This window comes from Somniosus microcephalus, chromosome 7, assembly GCF_052327205.1.
Source record: "Somniosus microcephalus isolate GS21.2 chromosome 7, FLI_Smic_1.0, whole genome shotgun sequence".
Classification (NCBI taxonomy): Eukaryota; Metazoa; Chordata; class Chondrichthyes; order Squaliformes; family Somniosidae; genus Somniosus; species Somniosus microcephalus.
Window position 1 is genome coordinate 253,144,485 of NC_140993.1, and position 20,727 is coordinate 253,165,211.

The window sequence follows — 20,727 nt, forward strand, 5'->3', positions numbered from 1 at the left end:
AGGTTTAGATAGAGTAAATAAAGAGAACCTGTTTCCAATGCTGAAGGATCGATAACCAGAGGGCACAGATTTAAGGTGATTGGCAAAAGAACCAGAGGCGACAGCAGGAAAAACCTTTTTTACACAACGAGTGGTTAGGATTTGGAATGCACTGCCTGATAGGGTGGTGGATACAGGTTCAATAGAAGCCTTCAAAAGGGAATTAGATAAATACTTGAAGGAGAAAAAGTTGCAGGGATATGGGGAAAGAGCAGCGGAGTGGGACTAACTGGACTGATCTTCGAAAGAGCCGGCGCAGACTCGAGGGGCCGAATGGCCTCCTTCTGTGCTGTACTATTCAATGATTCTATAAAAGTGACATTAGAACTCAGCTCCTAGGAACCCATTCTAACCTCTCTTCTTCTCCTCCTCTAAATATGCTCAAGGAAGCAGAGAACCAGACCCCTCTGCATCCATCCCTCCCTGCAGTTCAGAGAACACTCCATCACTCACTCTTTACCTATGAAGCACCAGTCCAGAGGGGTACGGTAGTGTAGCGGTTGTGATACTGGACTAGTGATCCAGAGGCCTGGAATAATAATCCGGAGAACAGGAGTTTAAGTCCAGTTTTTAAACATCTGTAAATGAAAAGCTAGGAAAAAGTGACCATGAAGCAGTCAGATTGTTGTAAATACCCAACTGGTTCACTAATGTTCCTTAGGGAAGGAAACCTTTCTAGCCTACATGTGATTCCAGTCCCACACCAACATGGTTGACTCACAACTGACCTCTGAAGTGGCCTAGCAAGCTACTCCTTTGTATCAAACCGCTATGTAGGGCAACTGGGCATGGGCAATAAATGCCAGCCTTGCCAGCAACGCCCACATCCCAAAAGACTGAATTAAAAAGAAAAAGTTTTACCCTACCAGAACTTGAGGGGAGAAAATTAGATAAAATACAGAGCATGAATGAGCAGGAACAGTGAGGATTGGAATATGGTCCCATAATCTGGAAATCCCTCTGCCTCCCCACCTCTTTTAAGACCCTCCTTAAAACTCAGCTCTTTAACCAAGCTCTTACTCACCCCTCCTAATATCTCCTTCTTCAGCTCAGCATCCATTGTCTCCCTTATGCCTCTGTTTAGGGCCATGGGATATTTTTCTTCACTAAAGGTGCTACATAAATGCAAGTTGATGCTGATATTGTTGTCGTCGTCATTGGCCAGAAGGTCAGGACACATCGCTCTTCAGATGAAGAACCTCAAGTCACAGATCTCATGGGTCTTGCTTTCAAAAGAAGGGTGCTTCCAGAGCACCAAGCATAGGTGCAAGCACTGGATACAGTGCCCTACACTGTGCATTAAATGGCACGTCAATTGAATGAGTCCAGTACCCACATTTGCGACATTCTGATGGATGACTCCACAGGACGGCAGTCCACCCTAGACCATATGGAAGGTCCAGGGACATCTACAGGGGAGGGGAGGGGAGGGGGCGCTGTGGTTGGGGGGGGGGGGGTGGTCCCGTGATAAAAGACCATTAGGGCAGTCTGCGCTTCTTCCATCAACAACAACAACTTACATTTATATAGCGCTTTTAACATAATAAAACATCCCAAGGAGCTTCACAGGAGCGTTATAAAACAAAATTTGACAACGAGCCACATAAGTAGATATTAGGAGAGGTGACCAAAAGGTTTGTCAAAGAGGTAGGTTTTAAGGAACATCTTAAAGGAGATAGGTAGAGAGGCAGAGAGTGAGGGAAATCCAGAGCTTAGGGCCTTGGCAGCTGAAGACACGCCCGCCAATAATGGAGCGATGAAAATCAGGGATGCACAAGAGGTCAGAATTGGAGAAGCTTAGATATCTTGAAGGGTTGTAGGGCTGGAGGAGGTTACAGAGATAGGGAGGGGCGAGGCCATGGTGGCATCAATGCAGACTGCAACCACAGAGGTCTGGGGTGAAAGATTGGAGCAAATTGTCTCTTGCAGCCTCCAACCAATTGGGTCTTGGATACAGGTCACTGAGCTCAGTAGTGCCATTAGATCTGCTTACCCACTGATCAGTTGCCATGTAAAACCAGTGCTAGTGCCATGGCAGCAATGTGCTGAGATGATGATGTTGTCTCTCAGGATAACAGCATGCCTTCTCCTAGCCCCCTCCGATACCAACACATGTGGCAGAAAGGAGGCAGGATCAGGTTGCCCATGTAGTAGATGGCCCATCTCAGGAATTAGCTACAATGACATGAAAGCCACCTCAGTCCCAAAGGGCTGATATTGAAACACAGTAACCAACCACCTCACGCCAGCTTGGCCATCTGGATCGTAACCTGTGGGAACAAAAATCAGGCGGGTTCTACAATGGGCAGGCGATCTGCTCCACCAGATTAACGCCAAGCGGCTAAGTTGAATATGACCCCCATTGTTTTTCCAAGATTTAGAAGTGGCTTTCATTAGGTGTTTTGAATGGGAGCTACTGCAGTTGATGCAAAGAGAGGGAGGGGTCTTTAGATGATGGCATAATTTGTAGAGGAAAGATGTAGACATAAATTTTAATCAATTGACCAGATATACAACTGAAGAGAAAGCTTCTCTATGAGAATAGCACAAATGTTTCTTGCAACTGGCAATATGTTGTCCTCCACATCCTCTTCAGACTGCTGGTGCTCCTCTCTGACCAATCTCCCTACTATCCTTGGCTGACGTGATGAAGCCTCCTTGTTAAACAAAGTTGTGCTCCAGACAGCACACATCCACTCAACAATATAGCAGAGCATCCCTAGTGTGATCCAGGCTCTATGATGGCACTGGTGGATGACTGGAATTCATTATAGTGGTGCTCAGTTGATGAACTTGGAAAGCACATAGATGTCATCGGCCATGTCCATAAAGGGTGTCCTAGGTCTCCCAAGAACCACCCAGACACTTGCCTTACTGGCTTAAACCGTGCTGCCGTGGTATATTGCCTTCAAATGAAGACCACATGGTAGACCTAGGAAAGCGAGCATTTACCTGCAAGGATACAGTGGCGCAGGTCGCAAATGAGCCGGACATTCAGAGAGTGGATTCTTGTCCTGTTAGCATACGTCATGGCATTGGTTAAGGGAGCAGGTGCGGCCACATGACCCTTTGCACCTTGAAGAATCCTGCCATCCATGAAGTCACTGCACTACGTAAACACTGCTTCTGGGACAGTTAGAGGTAGAAGCACCTCAGTCTGTACCAACTGGTGTGAGGGTACTAGCGGGTTGGGAGTCATGCTTCCTGACCAACCAGGTTTCCTTCCTTGCTCCTCCTCTCTTGCTCCAAAAGGAAAGCTTTTAGAATAGATGGGGTGCGCGGGGGGTAAAATTATGCCACATCAAAAGGTACAAAGGTAGATGGTCAAGCAGTTTCCAATAGCAAATAAACAGGAAATAACGCTGAGAAATAAGCTTTATGTGAATGAGTGCAAAGTATCGCAGGGCCCTTTAAATCCATTTCCACCCTCTCTGTAGCACCTAGCAGCAGTGGATGCACATTTTATACAGGTGTGACGGCTGCCAAGTGTAAATGAGGCAGTAATGATGGAACCAAAAATAGGCATGAAACATCACTACGTCATGACCCCCTCATTAAAATATATCCACCCATATTAGGGCGACCGCCAGGAATGACGGCAGAAAAATTGGCCAGGTGCTATGATATACTGGACCCCTGCCCACCTGAAGTCAGGTAGTAGTCGCAGGAAAATCCAGGCTAATCCATCTCATATTTCAGTGCTTAATGTTTACCATTGCTTGCATCAATAGTAAAACTCTTCATCATTATGCCTCAGATCCTGAAACATGATTGACTGATCCAGCTCTCCCGAGAACACCTTCATAATATTGCAAGGGTGTTTAGTTCCTGATACAGAACCATAGAAATGTGTAACTTAAACAAAGGCCATTTGAGGCATTGGGCTGGATTTTGTCAATGGGGAGCTTTTGGAGGCGGGACTCCCACTTTTTGGGTTGTAGTCCTGCCTCCATCGACTTGTGGCCAACCCACACTACTTTCCCTTGATTGACCTTGTTAAGCCTGCCCAGCGGGCTCAGCAGGCCAATTAAGGGACACCTGGTTACTGGTGACGTCAGCGATTGACATTTCATCTGTCAAGAGCTTTTGACAGATGAAAAATCAGCCTTTGACGGCTCTGTGAAGCTGTCAAACACTGACAATCTGTCTTCTAACTTGAGTCCTTCTACTCAGACTCAGTTAGAGAGCTCTCCAGACCAGAAAGCAGAGGCTGCAGCTTTTGACAGTTCAGCAGCCATTCTGCTTTCTGTGCCGGTGAGCTGAGGGACTCCCGAGAACTGAAGGAAGGAAGCCTGCAGGAGAAAGTAAAGGTAAGTAAGACTTATTAAAACACTTGACACTCACCTCACACACTTACCTCTGCACATATGCACCCATCACTCACCTGCACAACGGACATCTCGACCCCTCCAACCCCTTCAGACCGACGGTCCGCCTGGCTAACTTGGCGTGGTTCGGAGCCGTTGGGAAGCCCACACTTCAGGGCTAAAAATAGGGAGTAGGCAAAAAACTGCCTGTTAACTACCTGTTAACAGGCAGTTAATTGGCACTAATCCCCTTCCCGCCTCGGGGAGGTGGCTCCCAGCACAGGTCGGGTCCCCGCCTCCTGGGACATTGGCATGGAGGCGGGTTGGGTTCCTGCCCCCCGATTCTGCAATTTTCCCACCACTCCCGCCTCCAAACCCGCCTCCTCGGGGCTTGGAAAATCGAGCCCAATTGTGTCTGTCCCTTCTCTTTACTGGAGCAACTCAATATTAATCCCACTGACCTGCTCTCTCCCCCTATATTTCTCCAATTCTCTTTAAAAGATGCAATGGTCTCTACCTCCATCACTCCCTGTGGTAAAGAATTCAATGTTCCAATAACCCGGTGAGTAAAGGAATTTCTCCTAACCAGTCTCCTCAAATTTTTACTGATTATGTTGGATCAATGATCGCTCATCACCAACTCTCCAACCAGAGGATTTGGTACTTCCCTATTCACTCGATCAAAATTCTTCATAATTTTCAAATCCTATACCAAGTTTCATCTTAGTGTTCCCTGTTCCAGTGAAAACAGCCCTAGTATCTCAAGTCTTTCCTCATAACTACAGTATCCTAAACCTGGTGAATCTACATTGTTCTCAATGGCGTTAATGTCCTTTCTATAATGGGGTGCTCAAAGCGGCACACAATGCTTAAATTGTGGCCTATACCAACAACAACATTTATATAGCACCTTTAATGTAATAAAACATCCCAAGGCGCTTCACGGGAGTGTTATCAAAAAAAACATTTGACAACGAGCCACATAAGGAGATGTTAGGACAGCTTGGTCAAAGAGGTAGGACAGCTTGGTCAAAGAGGTAGGTTTTAAGGAGCGTCTTAAAAGGAGGAAAGAGAAGTGGAGAGGCGGAGAGATTTAGGGAGGGAATTCCAGAGCTTAGGACCTAGGCAGCTGAAGGCATGGCCGCCAATGGTGGCGCATTTAATAGCGGGGTTATTCAAAAGGCCAGAATAGGTGGAGCGCAGAGGTCTAGGGGGATTATAGGGCTGGAGGAGATTACAGAGATAGGGAGGGGCGAGGCCATGGAAGGATTTGAAAACAAGGATGAGAATTTTAAAATTAAAGAATTGCTTAACTTTGCCTAACCAAAGTTTTGTATAACTTGATCATTACTTCTTGACATTGTACTCTGTGTTCCCATTTATAAAACACAAAATGCTATTGGCCTTTTTTATAACTTTATCGCCATGCAATCACATTTTCAGGGAATTATGTCTTTGAACCCGGGGCCTCTCTGTTCATCCACACTCTTTGGTGTCTTTCTGTTGAGGCTATACCTCCTTTTCTCACTTTCCTCCCAAAATATATTGGGCCGGATTTGACGATCAGAGGCTTTCTACGGGCGGATGATCCCGAGACTTCCGATCCTGGGCCTCTCCACTACGAAATGCACAGAGGCCCAGGTATCCCAGTGGCGCAGGCGGTTCGCAAGCGTCCCTGTGATCATGTGGGCCATGGGGAACCAATCAAAGAAGGAAATCCCCCTTCATACTTTTGACAGGTCTCTACGCACAGACCTGTCAAATGTATGAATAGGGATCACTTAAAAAAGTTAAACATTAAATAATTTGTTTTTAAATCACGTGTTTAAAATTAGTTAAAATTTTTAAAAAATAATTAAAGTTTTTACAGAGCTAAAAATAAACTTACGTTGTGTAAAAATATTTTAAAATTATAAATGAGTGAAATTTTAAAAAAAAATGTTTTTAAACGCTTATGCTGGTAAAAGCAGACCTTTAAATATCTTACGCCTGGTAAAAGTTTAAGGTTTTCAGCGGGCGGAAGTTGTGCAAAAAGTGGAGCTCTCTGCCCGCGGAGGCCCTTCTCCTGGGCAGGCATGTGATCTGTCAAGAGGATTCCTGACGGATCGGAAGTGCCAGGTTTTAGCACATGCGCTTCGCATGCCTGAAACCAGCACTTGCGAGGCCCCGACGGGTGCGTACACAGCTCGTGGGTGTCACAAAATCCGGCCCATATCTCACATTTCTCCACATAAACTTGCATCTGCCACCTGTTTGTCTATCCCATTAACCTATCTGTGTCCTCCTGAAGTCTTTTACAGTATTTGCTGTTTGCCAAATCCTCTTTGTGTTGTCAGCAAATGTTTTAATTGTGCTTATGCCCAAGCTCAAATCATCTATGAATACCCAGAACAAGAGTGAGACTGAAATCCTTTTAAGATCAGATGGGATGGGAAAAGTAAACTCTATGTGCATTGTACGGCTAAACTGAGGATAATCGGGATATGTGACACACCTAACAAAACAATAGGCACATGCACATCCATTATTGCTCAATTGCACTACAAAAATCAGAAAACAATTTAGAAGCAAGGATTTTGCCAAATATGTTGCCACAATAACATTTTAAGTGGGTTTAAATAGGACTCGGCACTATTAGTATTGCCTTTGTTAAAATAATGGACAGGAGAATTTTGTGCAGTCACATTCTTTACCAGCATTGTACAGCGTGACTTCAACCCCCAAACCATTCAATTTTTATAATCTGCTGGATTCAGTTCCCTATCTGTTATTTCAATTTAATGAATTCCACAGATCCACACTGTAGTAACGCACTGGCTTCAGACAACACTGGCAGGTTTTGCCGATACTTTAGCGAGCAGAGAAGCTACGTGCGAAATACCCAGTAAAAAATTTTAAAATCATACTTCCACTGGTAAGCTATCCTATGATAATGTGGCCTCACAATGTAGTTTCAATAATTTTTTGTGCATGCTACCAAAGTTAGAAAATACTCAGAGATTTTGGGGGAAATTTTCCCAGCCCTGAGGAGGCGGGTTTGGAGGCGGGACTGCCGGGAAAATGGCAAAAACTGGGAGCGGGTACCGACCCGGCTCCCAACCCGCCTCCGTGCCATCTTCCCGGGAGGCGGGTCCCCGAGTCGAGCAGGGACCCGGCTCCTCGAGGCGGGAAGGGGATTACAGCCAATTAACTGCCTGTTAACAGGTAGCTAACAGGAAGTTTTGAGGCTTATCCCCATTTTGCCCCTGCAAGTGCGGGCTCCCCGACAGCTGTGAACCTCGCCAGGGTCAGCGAGGCGAGCAGTGGGTCTGCGGGGGTGAGAGGGTTCGAAAAGTGCGCTGTGGAGGTGAGTGATGGGTGCAAATGTGGAGAGGTAAGTATGAGGGGTGAGTGTAAAGTGTTAGAAAAAGTTTACTTACCTTTGTTTCTTTCTGCAGGCTTCAACCCTTGGGGTTCATCTCAACGGCAGAGATGACAGAATGGCTGATGCATTCTCAGATGCAGCAGCCATCTGCTTTCTGCTGAGGAAAGAGGTTTTGGTGAGTCTTTGTGCAAGGACTCACCATAGAACAGAGATTGTCAGTGCTGACAGCTTCTCTAAGCTGTCAAATGCTGACAGTTAATCTGTCAAAAAATTTTGACAGATGAAACGTCATACGCTGACATCCTCTGACACCGGCTTTCCCTTAATTGGCCGGCTAGGCCCGCAGGGCGGGCTTAACAAGGTCAATCAAGGGAAAATAGCATGGGTTGGCCAGATGCCGTTGGAGGCGGGACTAAAACCTGACAACCAGCAGTCCCGCCCCCAACGCGCCCCCATTGATAAAATCCAGCCCTTTATTTTAGTTGCGAACATACCAGGATGTAGTTATTCCACACAGCCCATCTGAGACTGGTAGCTACAGCGAATGGCTTGCAGCACCCATAGATGTGCATCCCAGCCCTGCATCCATAAGGGAGCTCTGCACATGCGTACTTACATGCTTCCGTCGAGCTCCATTCCAGGCCACCAAACCTAAGATGTCTTCAGAGCAGGAGCAGGTTCGGACGCTTTGTCAGAACATTTTGAAAATTGGGCTTAAGTTTTTACATTGCCGAGAAGCTCCAATCAACTCCCTGAGCACTACTTAAACTCACCTTTACATAGTATTGGAGTTGTACTCCATAAAGTGTCAAGCTCAAGGGGTCTTACATGGCAACATCCTGAAATCAGATCAGGGCCTGATTCTGGAGTGATAGCATCACTTTTCACAACACCACAAAGTTGACAGTATAAATGCAGCCTATAACTGTTGTGGTATGATATGACACTTATTCAATCTGTCTTACCTGTGGGAATATTTATCTTAATCGCACTGCTAACAGTGGCATCCCCTCTATTTATCAGTCAGAATTGCATGTATGCTTCTGAGTATTATGTTCAAAGGAAAATTTAATTGGATATAAAAAACAACAAGCACAGCATTGCTTGTTAACCATCAGTTGTTGTAACTAATTTCTCTGTACACCCTTCTTCATCATAAACCAGATCAAAGACCAAACTGAAAGATGAGTCTGCTGAGCTGAAGACATTTACTACACCGAAAATGGCACAATGCATTAATTCAGCAGTGGTTTTATTAAAACTGTGGCTATAAGCTTGTCCTCAGCGGGGAGGTGATGTGATATCTATCCTCTGCTTGGTTTTACTTCTTAGTAATCCACAGCTTCCAGAATATATGTGTTAGGTTTAAAGCACAATGATATTACACCTGCAGTTAAATGGATAGGGATGGGGAAATTATTCCAAAGAATATATATGTTGGACTATTTAAAATACACTCCATCAATTCTGAATGCTGTCATTTATAAAATGATCAGCTGGGCATGGATTCTTCCAAATACTCCCTTTAACTGGCTAAATGAAGCATTTTCAATTCTCGCTAAATCCACCGTGCTTTATTGTATAAGATGATTCAAATGCCAATAAACTTAACAAAGGGTATACTAAAATCAGTTTCAATCCATTTGTGAATGCGCTATGAATCACTGTATGGCATCACACCCAGTTTTAATCCATGTTTAAACATCTGTGTGCTTAAGAGTTTTGTCAATGTATGGATTCACCTGAATAGCTTGGCTACATTCGATCATTCCACTGTACAATACATAATACCCCTCGACCTTTTGCACTGTATTTAATGTTGATAGAAACGACTGGCAATGTATATAACAAAAAGTTTCTTAATTCTGTAAAAAAAACAAAACCAGTTTATATTTATTTTGAAAGGCTGTTTGAACAGCTATATCTAGCTTTAAAGGGACCACTGCAAGCCTTATGCCAACTGGCAGAAGCAGAAAAAAGATTGAGAAATGTATTAGAGCAGCACGCATAATACATTTATTTTACTCCATTTGTAGCTTTCAGAGATTTATATAATTTAGCTATTAACAAAAATTCAGATTAGGTTTGCCAATGCTGCGCCCACATCCGCTTAGAAGAAACAGCACTGCAATATAATTCCAATAAGGTACTTACTTTTAAATATTATGAATCGATAAGGGTTATAAGGTAATGTTAGATCTTTAGAATCATCTGTAAAGGATTATCTTTCGCTACTTTTTTTTCCATTTTGTTTTGAAAGAAGAATGCCTCTTTCCATTATTTCATTTTAGCAGAAAGCATGTGATTTGTTACTGACAGCTGTGATGAACAGTACATATCTTCAAGTCAGCATGTCTGCCAGACTACTCAAGCAGTTAAGGTGTAAAACTGTGACCAATTTCATAGTCCACACTGACTGTTCTTAAAAGGGGGGATGTCACGCAAGTGCACTGTAAAATGATTGGCATCATTTGGTTATTAATGCCTGTGCCTTTTTTTCTTATGTCACCAAAACAAACACAATGTTTTAAATAAAAATTATAGGTTTTAAAAAAAAAAATCATTTGCATGGTAGGTTCCTAATCTGCAGATTTATATAACCCGTCATAAAGCCTGTCACAGTACAGCATATTTTGCTTTAGAAGCAGTAAGCCTTTTTAATCCAATGATTGCACTTTTTAGCACTTTGAGGTGGACATTTTGGCAAAATAATTAAGGGATTTGGCCTGAAAATAAAAGGAAAACTAAAGTAAGCTCTGTGATTAAGGTCATTTGAAAAGGTGTGTGAAGTTAAATGCAGGTATCTAAAGGGTGCCCACTTTCATCATCTTATTCACAAGTTTTTTTTTAAAGAATTAGTTTAAGGAGGCTGAAGGCAAGGCATTAAAGATCAAGTATTCCAGTGGCCAACCTAAGGAAGCTTTCCCTCCAAGTTTCTATGTGGAATGCCCGGATACATCCCAAGTTCCAAAAAGATTTGCTATCATTTAGCAATTCACAGAATGGGTTTTGAAGGAACGTGTTACGACACGCAAAGTTGGAATGTAAGGTTTAGACACCGGAATGTGAGGTTTAGATCAAGAACAAAACTGCTGTCAGTCACTGTGAGGTTAATCAAGACTGAAGCCTCACCTCTTGCTTGATCATAGGTTTGGAGCAGGAGTTTTTGTTGGTGAGCTGCAAGGGTGCCATCGTGTCTGTCATGTCTAATTTCTTTTCCTGCTGAATTATGATATGCTGAAAGGTTTCTGGTGCTGATGTTAAAAGCAGGATTTTCAATGCCTTCTGCTGCAGATCTGTTGTCTTTTACTACATCCGTCAAAAAAACAAGAAGGTCAGGGTAGCACGTTACGCGAAAGTACATTTCAATGACAACCAGGAAAAATTTCTCCCCGTAATTCCTTTAACATTCCCTTATCAAATATGCAGACAAACACATCATCCTCGAATGTCACCAAAACACAATTAGGTTAAAATTAAATCTGAAGCTTAAAAAAATAAATGATTAAAATAATTACAAATTGCGCCCTGACATGCAAGAGCAAAATTTAGCCTACAGCCATTTGTCTGTAATTAGTTAATTAATCCTTACACAAATTATGAGCAATAACTCATCAAGCAAGGCTCACCCATCAGAAATTCAGCCGACTTTGATTTCTTCTGCTTAGTTTGCTTTCGAGCCTTCTGCTGGAACTTCTTGAGGGAGATTGTTAAATGAATAAATTAGCTCCAGAATGAAGATCATCATTTATGATCCACAACTAACGTCGTATTTTAAATACAGGACAACAAGGAAATGTCATTTAATTTACATCTCTGCTGAAGGGTCAAACATTAATTGAACAACAGGAGTGGAAAATTTATTTCAAAAATAGCCCCAAAAATAAAATCCTTAAAATTGAATACATAATGAAGGTCAACTGCATTGGACTTCTTCAGTTTGTATTTTTTTTTTATTTATACAAATATAGAAGGGCTTAACATTTAAACAGTTCCAACTGTTTTAAGGTTTTTAAATCGTATGTTTCAATTGGAGTTTTCAGTCGCTTTGTTGGATCTATTTCTTTGTGCCCGCAATTTGTAAGTAATGAATCTTTTAATCTGATCATTGATCATTAAAGGCCACTTTCTATTCTAATACTCCTGAATGCCTTTTCAATAATCCACTGCTTCATTCAGCAGACACTGCAGAATTATTTGTGCAACTGTTACTTTCAGGCATGTATTTAAACACTCATTGTAAAAATATACTCTTTCTGTCTTGATGCTAGTCTTCATTTGAAAAAGAATCGCAACACTTCTGACCAATCAACTTCCCAAACTCAGAAGACACACTCGACACACAGATTATTGCCGGGAACACAAACTGTGAACCATAAAGTGCTCTGCTTCTGGGCCAACTCCCACAAGCTAGTGTTGAATGTTGGAATGTTGTCGCTTGAGGTCTTTTAATAAATTCTCTGTGTGGGATTTTTTTTATTTTTCTCTCCCTGATATTTTGATTTGGGAAGTGATTCATAAAGCATTATTTGGAGAAGTTTCTTGAAATGTCTATAAATGGCACATGGAGGTATTTACTGATGGGCCGAGATCACAATCTTTCAATTCCCTTCCATGCACCAGAACAGTTCAGTTAATTCTCCAAAGTGGTAGAGCACAGAAAGAATCTTAATATACTTAATGTGCAGCCTCATAACATTATACCATATAATATTCATCATTATCATTTCTAAAGTAGCCTAATAAAAATATTCTTTGCTGGTGAATAACAAAACACACAGAATAAAATCCAGTCAGAAAGTTAGTCATTTGATCATGCTTTCTCAGGGCAAGTTTCCAAGGGCATGAACACCATTAAACATACTTCTTCATTCAGTTTCCCTTTTGTTCTCTTCAGATTACTGTATCACTCAGTTGAGAACAGACATGAGAATCGTCACCTTTTATCTCCATTCTGTTACTATCAGCTATGCCAATTCTGAAAATATGCTTTCAATCAGATGTATGTCTAACATAACAATTCTTTAATCACAGATTAAGCAAACAAGCCTGAATGCTGGAAATCAAAAATCAAAACAGAAATGCACAGCAGTTCTGAGAGAGAAAGACGGGTTAATGTTCCAGGTATGATTCTTAAGCCGGAGCTGACCCTGTTCTTCCAGCATGTTTGGTTTTTAATCAGAACATATTTATCATGGTACAGTACGTACTGTACCACATACTCCGATATATATGTTGCTTATAGTTCACTGATTAAGGTAAAAATCTCTCAGTAAGAATACCCCACGGTACGACCAACTTATGTTCACCCGGTTGCTTAAAACTGTACAACCCACAAGGAATAAATTGGTGCCTCATCAAATGCTCCATGGAAATACGTGTTCCATTGACAGGATTCTACTGCGATATGGAAATCATATAAAACACTTCCACTGAACTCTCACAAGATATCATGCTCCATTACAACAGTCACTGCACTCTAGAAAACAATTAATTAATTGTGCAAAGCACTTTGATTAGTTTTGAGGTGGTATAGCACTATCTATCTATATATACAAACAAGAATTATTTTATTTGTTTCACAGATAAAATGCTTGGATTTTAAAGCAAATGATTTTGATTATCGTTTAGAAGTTTCTGTAATAGCTATCATTAGTACGGTATGTCTAATGGTTATTAAAAATAAACATATGCCACAAATCTCATTTATTTAAATGGAGACTTGAATTTTCATCATCAAGCACCCACTGGTTGCTAATTTGGACTAGCATTACAGTAATCTCTGCTTTCTTATTATGCCTGGGATGATTTCATTGAGATATATATTTATAAGCAGAGCAAACAACAGGGATAAGCTAAGTAGAACCTAAGAACTGTGCACCAAAGTGGCCAATCAGACAAATGTGTTAAACCTGAAGCTGGTGTTAAAACTCCAACATGTGCCAGAAAAAGAGAAACGTTTGCTTTAAAGTTCAATGGTTTTAGCGATAGACCTGCTTTAAACACAAATGTTGTGTGTTGCGGTAATTTTAGTCACGGTGTGGTATACCTTCCTCCTATTTAAAAATAAAATAGTGAGAGGAAAATGCTTGCTTTGTAACAAAAATTCATTTATAACCAGTGACAAGTAAAATCTACGAAGTTTTTAAAAGAATGTGATTGTTGTCAAAAGGAATTTGGACACAACAATGGCACGTTCAGTTCTGGTTCCACTCAAAGCCATAGCTGAGGGCTTTGGGAAAGCTACTGCGAGGCTGGTGGGCACAGACCAGCAAGGAAGGGAATTTTGCATACTGTACGGATCATCGCTCAGTTCAGGGCAGTCACATTGAATCTGCGATCAACCAATTGTGCTTCATGAAACCGTCAGCCCTAATTTATGTCTAACTGTTTTCTTCTGCCTTGCTGTAAACAAGCTCCGCTCTGAGCTGTCCACACTGCCCTTATCTGCTTACAAAGATCACACAGACAGACCCTATCAACAGCTCAGGAACAAAACATAAAGTTACTGTTTCCCGACAGCAGTCCATGTGCAAATTGTATGTCAAAGAGAAGAGTACCTTTGCAGTGGCATAAAAATTAGTTTATTTGAGTCATCCATATCTTGGTTTCCTACCCAATCTGGCAGGCTTTGCCTCACTAATACTGAATCATATTAAGTTGCTTTAACTGTTTCTGAAAACAAAATTCCTACACTAACAGGCAAAACAATGGGGGTGATTTTCATCGCCGCTTTCGAGCGTGAACGGGGGAGGCAGCAGGTTCAAGGTTCAGTGGCCTGGTTACCTCCCCGATCCACCTAACGTCCCTCTCCATCCTGATTTCAGAGCACACTTCCTGCCCAGTGGACCTAACCAGCAGTCCTTAAAGGGGACCGCCGGAGGTGGCGCCGGAAACACGGCGGTTAAGTTTTGTCCAATGCTTGCTTCTCCTGGCCCCACAAAGATCTTGGGACTCGCTGCCGGTCCCGCCGTGCCCCCTCCCCCGAGATTGCTTTCCCTCTCCCCTTTAAGCATCTACTTCTGCCTCAGCTCCGCGGCAGAACCGCCGGATACCCCTCAACTCCTACCCCAACCCCCACCACCCCACCAATCAGCAAGCTGCCTGTAAGTGCTCGTTCAGTGCCAGTCAATGGAATTAATATGAGGGCTGGCCCTGAAAATGGTTCAGGCCTTTCACTGGTGCCGTCAGTGGTTGTAGCAGATGCTCCACCCACCTGATTCACACAGAACTCGGAAATCATTCCCAATCTCTCCGAAGTCCGTGAATCGAGGCCTACCTCGCTAAACGTGAGGCCTATCTTGCTAAACGTGAGTCTTATCTCGCTAAACGTGAGGCCTATCTCGCTAAACGCGAGGCCTATCTCACTAAACGCGAGGCCTATCTCACTAAACGCGAGGCCTATCTCACTAAACGCGAGGCCTATCTCACTAAACGTGAAGCCTATCTCACTAAACGGGAGGTCTATCTCACTAAACGCGAGGCCTATCTCACTAAACGGGAGGTCTATCTCACTAAACGTGTGGTCTACCACACTAAATGTATACATGTCAGTTACAGCACATGTGTGTTTTAACATTGCAGAATAAGGTAAGGAACAGAAAGTCTAAAGTGAAAGCCTTTCGGTGACCCTGTTGGTCGATGCAGTGTGAAACTGAGCCATGGACACTGAAAAAGCCCCAAGCACGATTCCTAGTTAGCTGAACTCGGTTGGTGTGGAAGTAAGGGAGCCACAGTTGGCTTCAGCACTTTTTGGTTAGGGATGGGAAAGTCAGCTGGTCTCCCCGCCCCTGAATATGGTTTTGTTACCCCTTTGGGAAAGTGCACTTATAAGGATGTGGAGCGAGGACAGGTTTGGGCGTGACTATACTCCACCCAGGGCTAAAGAGCCCGCCACCACTCCTAATCTAGGTCATTCAAGGATGGCTTGGGAGAGTACTGGAAGGCAACCAACACCTATGGAACCATACCCAAGCAAGGAGTCATCACCTTCAGATTAGGAGAAGGGGAGAAAATTGGCAGAAAAATAAAAGTGATAAGGTGGCAACTAAGAGATGGTAATGTCTGACTTTCCATCAAGACAGAGAAATGTGCTTGTCACGTCGGATTTTTAATTGAAAACAGCTACGGTACACACAGAAACAAGAGAATAATTTGCTGACAGTACGCTATTTTATACGGTGCTTGTTCATTACTACGTGCACCACAATTAGCTGCATCTCCTCGCACTTTGATGCACAGCAGCAATGTTATAATATCAGGCTTAATGAATAAAGCATGCTGCTTGGGAAGACCTGCTGCCCAGAGCAAAGGCAAGTCCTTGGGCCGTTTCCAACAGTCTCTTCACTTCCTTTATAAAAATAAAGCTGGTCTGGATATCAGGATTCTTGCTCTGATGTGGTTAAAAGTATTTTCTTTTCAGGGTGTTGGTTATGAATGGGTCCTATGATAAGACAAGTGAGAACTCAGCAGCATCTTTAGTGACAAGTAATATCAGCCCGTATTTTCCAATGCCTACGGTTGAGTACGCGCTGTGTACACGCCCGTAGGGACATCGGAAATGCTGCTTTCAAGCATTCGAAGCGTATGCGCTGAAAACTGTCATTTCCGATCTGTCAAGAATCCTCTCAACAGGTCTGACGCCTGCCCTGGAGAAGGGCCTCTGCGAGCGGATAGTTCCGCTTTCTGCAGAACCTCCGCCCGCAGCAAACCCTTAGAAATCTTACGCCTGGTAAAAGCAGTAGAAAAAAGTTTTTAAAATTTCCACTCATTTATAATTTAAAAAAATACTTTTTAAAAAGGTACGTTTATTTTTAGCCCCGTAAAAAACGTTAATTATTTTTTTCAAAAAATTTAATTTTTGTTTAAAATATTTTATTTAATGCAATTGTAACTCATTTTAAAAGCGTGATTTAAAAAAAAAATTATTTAATGTTTTACATTCTTTTTGGGGTGATCTCCATTCATATATTTGACAGGTCTATCTGTCAACCGCATGCGCCCCTGGGATACGTGGGCCCTGCGCATTTCGACTGTGGAGAGGCCCAGTAGCGGAAGTGTCCGGACCTCTGGAGCCCTCAGGTAAGGTCGCAGATTTTTTTCCGATAGGAGGCTTCCTGCGTGCGATGCCTCCTATCGGAAATTACAGGCCAATGTTTTTTTGGCGAGCCTTAATTAGTGCAGATCCATCCTGAACAACCCCTTCTAAAGCAGCCAGACGCGAAACCCTAGCTCGAATGCAGTACTACTTTAAAAGGTACACTCCACTTTCATTATAGCACAGTCCTCCGGAGTCAAGCATTGTGCATGTTAGAATGAAGTGCAAGCTACAATGAGTGTTCCAGAATAGAAGATTTAATGGAATGTGAAGGAATTGAGAGTCAAGGTTCAGTGGCTTTATAACAGAGGCAGTGTTATAAGCTAAGAGCCTGGTAAAGAGGGTGGGGTGCCGCTTTGTTTACTGCACAAGCACAAAACTGCAAATCTAGCAGTATACAAGGTGCAAATTTAATTTAGCGCGGCCGCAAAATATATGAATCAGGCCCTCAGACGCAATGCACAACAATGTGCTGAAAGAATGCCGAGAGTCCTAGACTAGAAAGCTGAAGAGTTGTTCTACTATAGATATGAATGTATTGCAAAACTAATGCTAAGGTAATGTATTCTCAACCTGTTAGTTATGTACATAGATCATTAAAATGTCATGAACCAGTACAGAAAATAATCAAAAAGGCTAATGGAATGCTGGCCTTTATATCTAGAGGACTAGAGTACAAGGGGGCAGAAGTTATGCTGCAGCTGTACAAAACCCTGGTTAGACCACACCTGGAGTACTGTGAGCAGTTCTGGGCACCACACCTTAGGAAGGATATATTGGCCTTGGAGGGAGTGCAGCGTAGGTTTACCAGAATGAAACCCGGACTCTAAGGGTTAAATTATGAAGAGAGATTACACAAATTAGAGTTGTATTCGCTGGAATTTAGAAGCTTAAGGAGTGATTTGATCGAAGTTTTCAAGATATTAAGGGGAACAGAGAGGGTAGATAGAGAAACTGTTTCCGCTGATTGGGGATTCTAAGACTAGGGGGCATAGCCTAAAAATTAGAGCCAGACCTTTCAGGAGTGAAATTAGGAAACACTTCTACACGCAAAGGGTGGTAGAAGTTTGGAACTCTCTGCTGCAAATGGCAATTGATGCTAGATCAATTATTCATTTTAAATCAGAGATTGATAGATTTTTCTTAACTAAAGGAATATGGGGCAAAGGCAAGCATATGGAGTTGGGTCACAGATCAGCCATGATCTCACTGAACAGGTTCAAGGGGCTAAGTGGCCTACTCCTAATACACAACAATGCTTCACTGACACAACCCCATAAGTAAAATAAGTGCATTGTGAACTGTGTTAACCTATCAAAGTCAAAACAATGTTTATATACCTGCAGTACTAATGGCGCTGGCACTAACTCTTTGAACCAGCTCTTTCATTGGCAAAAACAATTAGTCACTATTTTTATACATTTAATGTAAGTGAATATTTTGTGCACATTTTAAGATCATTGGTGCAAAAACAGCATCTCCAATATGGCTGCGTTCTCTACATACCAGTTCTCCAAACCTGTACAAAAATGTGGTCGTGGCGCCACTGCACCTCAGGCCACTGGGAAAATTTAAAGGAATGCCACGTAAAGTTAAGTGGCTGCATAAGGGGACGAGGATTCTTTCAGCCTTTCCAAAGGCTGTACGGTGGAGCGAAGTGACAGGCCGAAAAAAAACAAGTGAAGGCAAGTTCGAGATAGAGGTATCAAACAGTGGGTGAGCATGTGGCCAAATGGCTCAGCACCCAGCCTCCCATGTAATGGCTAGCCAAGTGGACTTGGTGCTGCATAAGGTGGGTACAATGAGGGTTTGCACTGTGGTTGGCACACCATCCTCAAAAGATGGCAATGCATCATAACTGGCAGGAGGTAGGGGCCAGGCTCTATGTTGTGTACACTACCAGTGGGATCTGAAAACAGGTGCAGAAGACACCATACTTTAGGAATCTGGCACGGTAAGATTACCCAACAGTATTAACAGTGCCACTGGACAAATGCTACAACTGCGCCGGATGGAAGCAGACCTATGATTCCCTGGTGTCCACTTCCATTGGGCAAGGCTCCGCAGTGCGAATGCGCATTTGTAAAATGTACCCTCGTGCCAGGTAGGTGGCCTCAAGACTGCATGCCACAAGGTGTTGCCCGTCAACCTGTTTCACCGTTCCTGCTCGCCCGTTACAAGCCCGCACAAAATCTTACAGCATCGCACGGGTAGTCACACACAGCAGAGACCACAACCAAGATGCAACTTGAAAGTTCTGCCACAACAAGTGCTTCACACACTAAAGCCATTGGGAGCAAAATTCAGTTCCGCCCCGTTTGGTGGCGGTAACCGAATTATCGCCGGAGATTTAACGCCCGGCGCGGAAGTACCATCCTGGCCGCTAAGTTCGGCTTACCGCCCTGGCAAGGAAGCGGGTGCTCCACTTCCTCTCGAGGTGGCGTCGGGGACGGAATGCGCGGCAGCGGCAGAGCACTACGTGGCCATTCCACGTAGCGCTGACGCGTTTCCCCCCCGCCCCCGCCATCCCCTTCTGTTAAATGGGAGGGACGCTGCGAGCTCTGCCGGGCCTCCGAAGGCCCAAACTAGCCCACCAGGGCACATGGTGCCATGCTTGCAGCCCGGCACTGAGACGCGGTGCTGTGGCTGCGCGATGGCAACCACGGACCTTGCCAAGGGCCGCCATGGAGGGCTGACCTCGAGGTCGGACAAAAAAAATGACGGTGCGGGTCGCAGCCACACCTCCCTTTAAATCCCGCCCCATGAGCGTAGGTCGGCCCGGCTCGTAACCCGCGAGGCTGGCGTTGACATCGCCCTCGGGGCACAGCCGAAGTTCTGCTGCAGGGCGGTAAGGGGTCGCGGCAGGGTGGTAAGGGGTCGCAGCACACGGCGATGATGTCATCGCTGGCGGCGCAGCGGCCCGGGGCGCTGCCAGCAGGGGCGCGACGCTATCAGCTAGAGCCTCAGCAGCGCCCTGCCAAATTTCTCAGGGGGCAGTGCCCCCCCGCCCGGGCGATAAGACCTTTGCACCCCATTAGCGCCCCCCAGAGGCACTAACGGCAGGCGCAAAGGAGCCGAATTTTGCGGCCATTGTATCGCAAACACATCATTCGCTGACACCCAAGATGGCCTTCGGGTTAGGGATATGCCAGCCACCAGTTACCCCCCACCCAAATGTACCAGTGCAGTTACATTGGCCAGCTGTGTCATGCTATTCAATGAGAAAAAGATGAAAGTGCTGACCATACCATAGAAACATAGAAGATAGGAGCAGGAGTAGGCCATTCGACCCTTCGAGCCTGCTCCGCCATTCAATGAGATCATGGCTGATCATCCAAATTCAGTACCCTGTCTCTGCCTTCTCCCCATATTCCTTGATCCCTTTAGCCTTAAGAAATATATCCAACTCCTTCTTGAATATATTTAATGAACTGGCCTCCACTGCCCTCTGTGGCAGAGAATTCCACAGGTTCACCACTCTCTGGGTGAAGAAATTCCTCCTCATTTCAGTCCTAAATGGCTTACCCCTTATCCTTAGACTATGACCCCTGGTTCTGGACTCCCCAGCCATCGGAAACATCCTTCCTGCATCTAGTCTGTCCAGGCCGGACAAAATTTTATAAGTTTCGATGAGATCCCCTCTCAATCTTCTAAACTCCAGTGAGTATAAGCCCAATCGAAACAATCTCTCCTCATACGTCATTCCTGCCATCCCAGGTATCAGTCTGGTGAATCTTCGCTGCACTCCTTCCATGGCAAGAACGTCCTTCCTCAGATAAGGCGACCAAAACTGCACACAATACTCAAGGTGCGGTCTCACCAAGGCCCTGTACAACTGCAGCAAGACATCCTTGTTCCGGTACTCGAACTCTCTTGCTACGAAGGCCAACATACCATTTGCCTTCTTAACCGCCTGCTGC

The 20,727-nt window shown here is 44.0% G+C and overlaps 1 protein-coding gene across 1 annotated transcript in view; it reads right to left on the reverse strand.

Moving 5' to 3' along the window:
- ofcc1 (orofacial cleft 1 candidate 1) overlaps positions 1-20,727 on the reverse strand; it is a 398,354-nt gene that overhangs the window by 353,544 nt on the left and 24,083 nt on the right. The window contains exons 3-4 of the mRNA XM_085993614.1: positions 11,340-11,406; positions 10,843-11,019 (exon numbers count right to left, since the gene is read on the reverse strand). Coding sequence (XP_085849740.1) covers positions 10,843-11,019; positions 11,340-11,406 — 244 coding nt within the window. The remainder of the gene's footprint in view (positions 1-10,842; positions 11,020-11,339; positions 11,407-20,727) is intronic.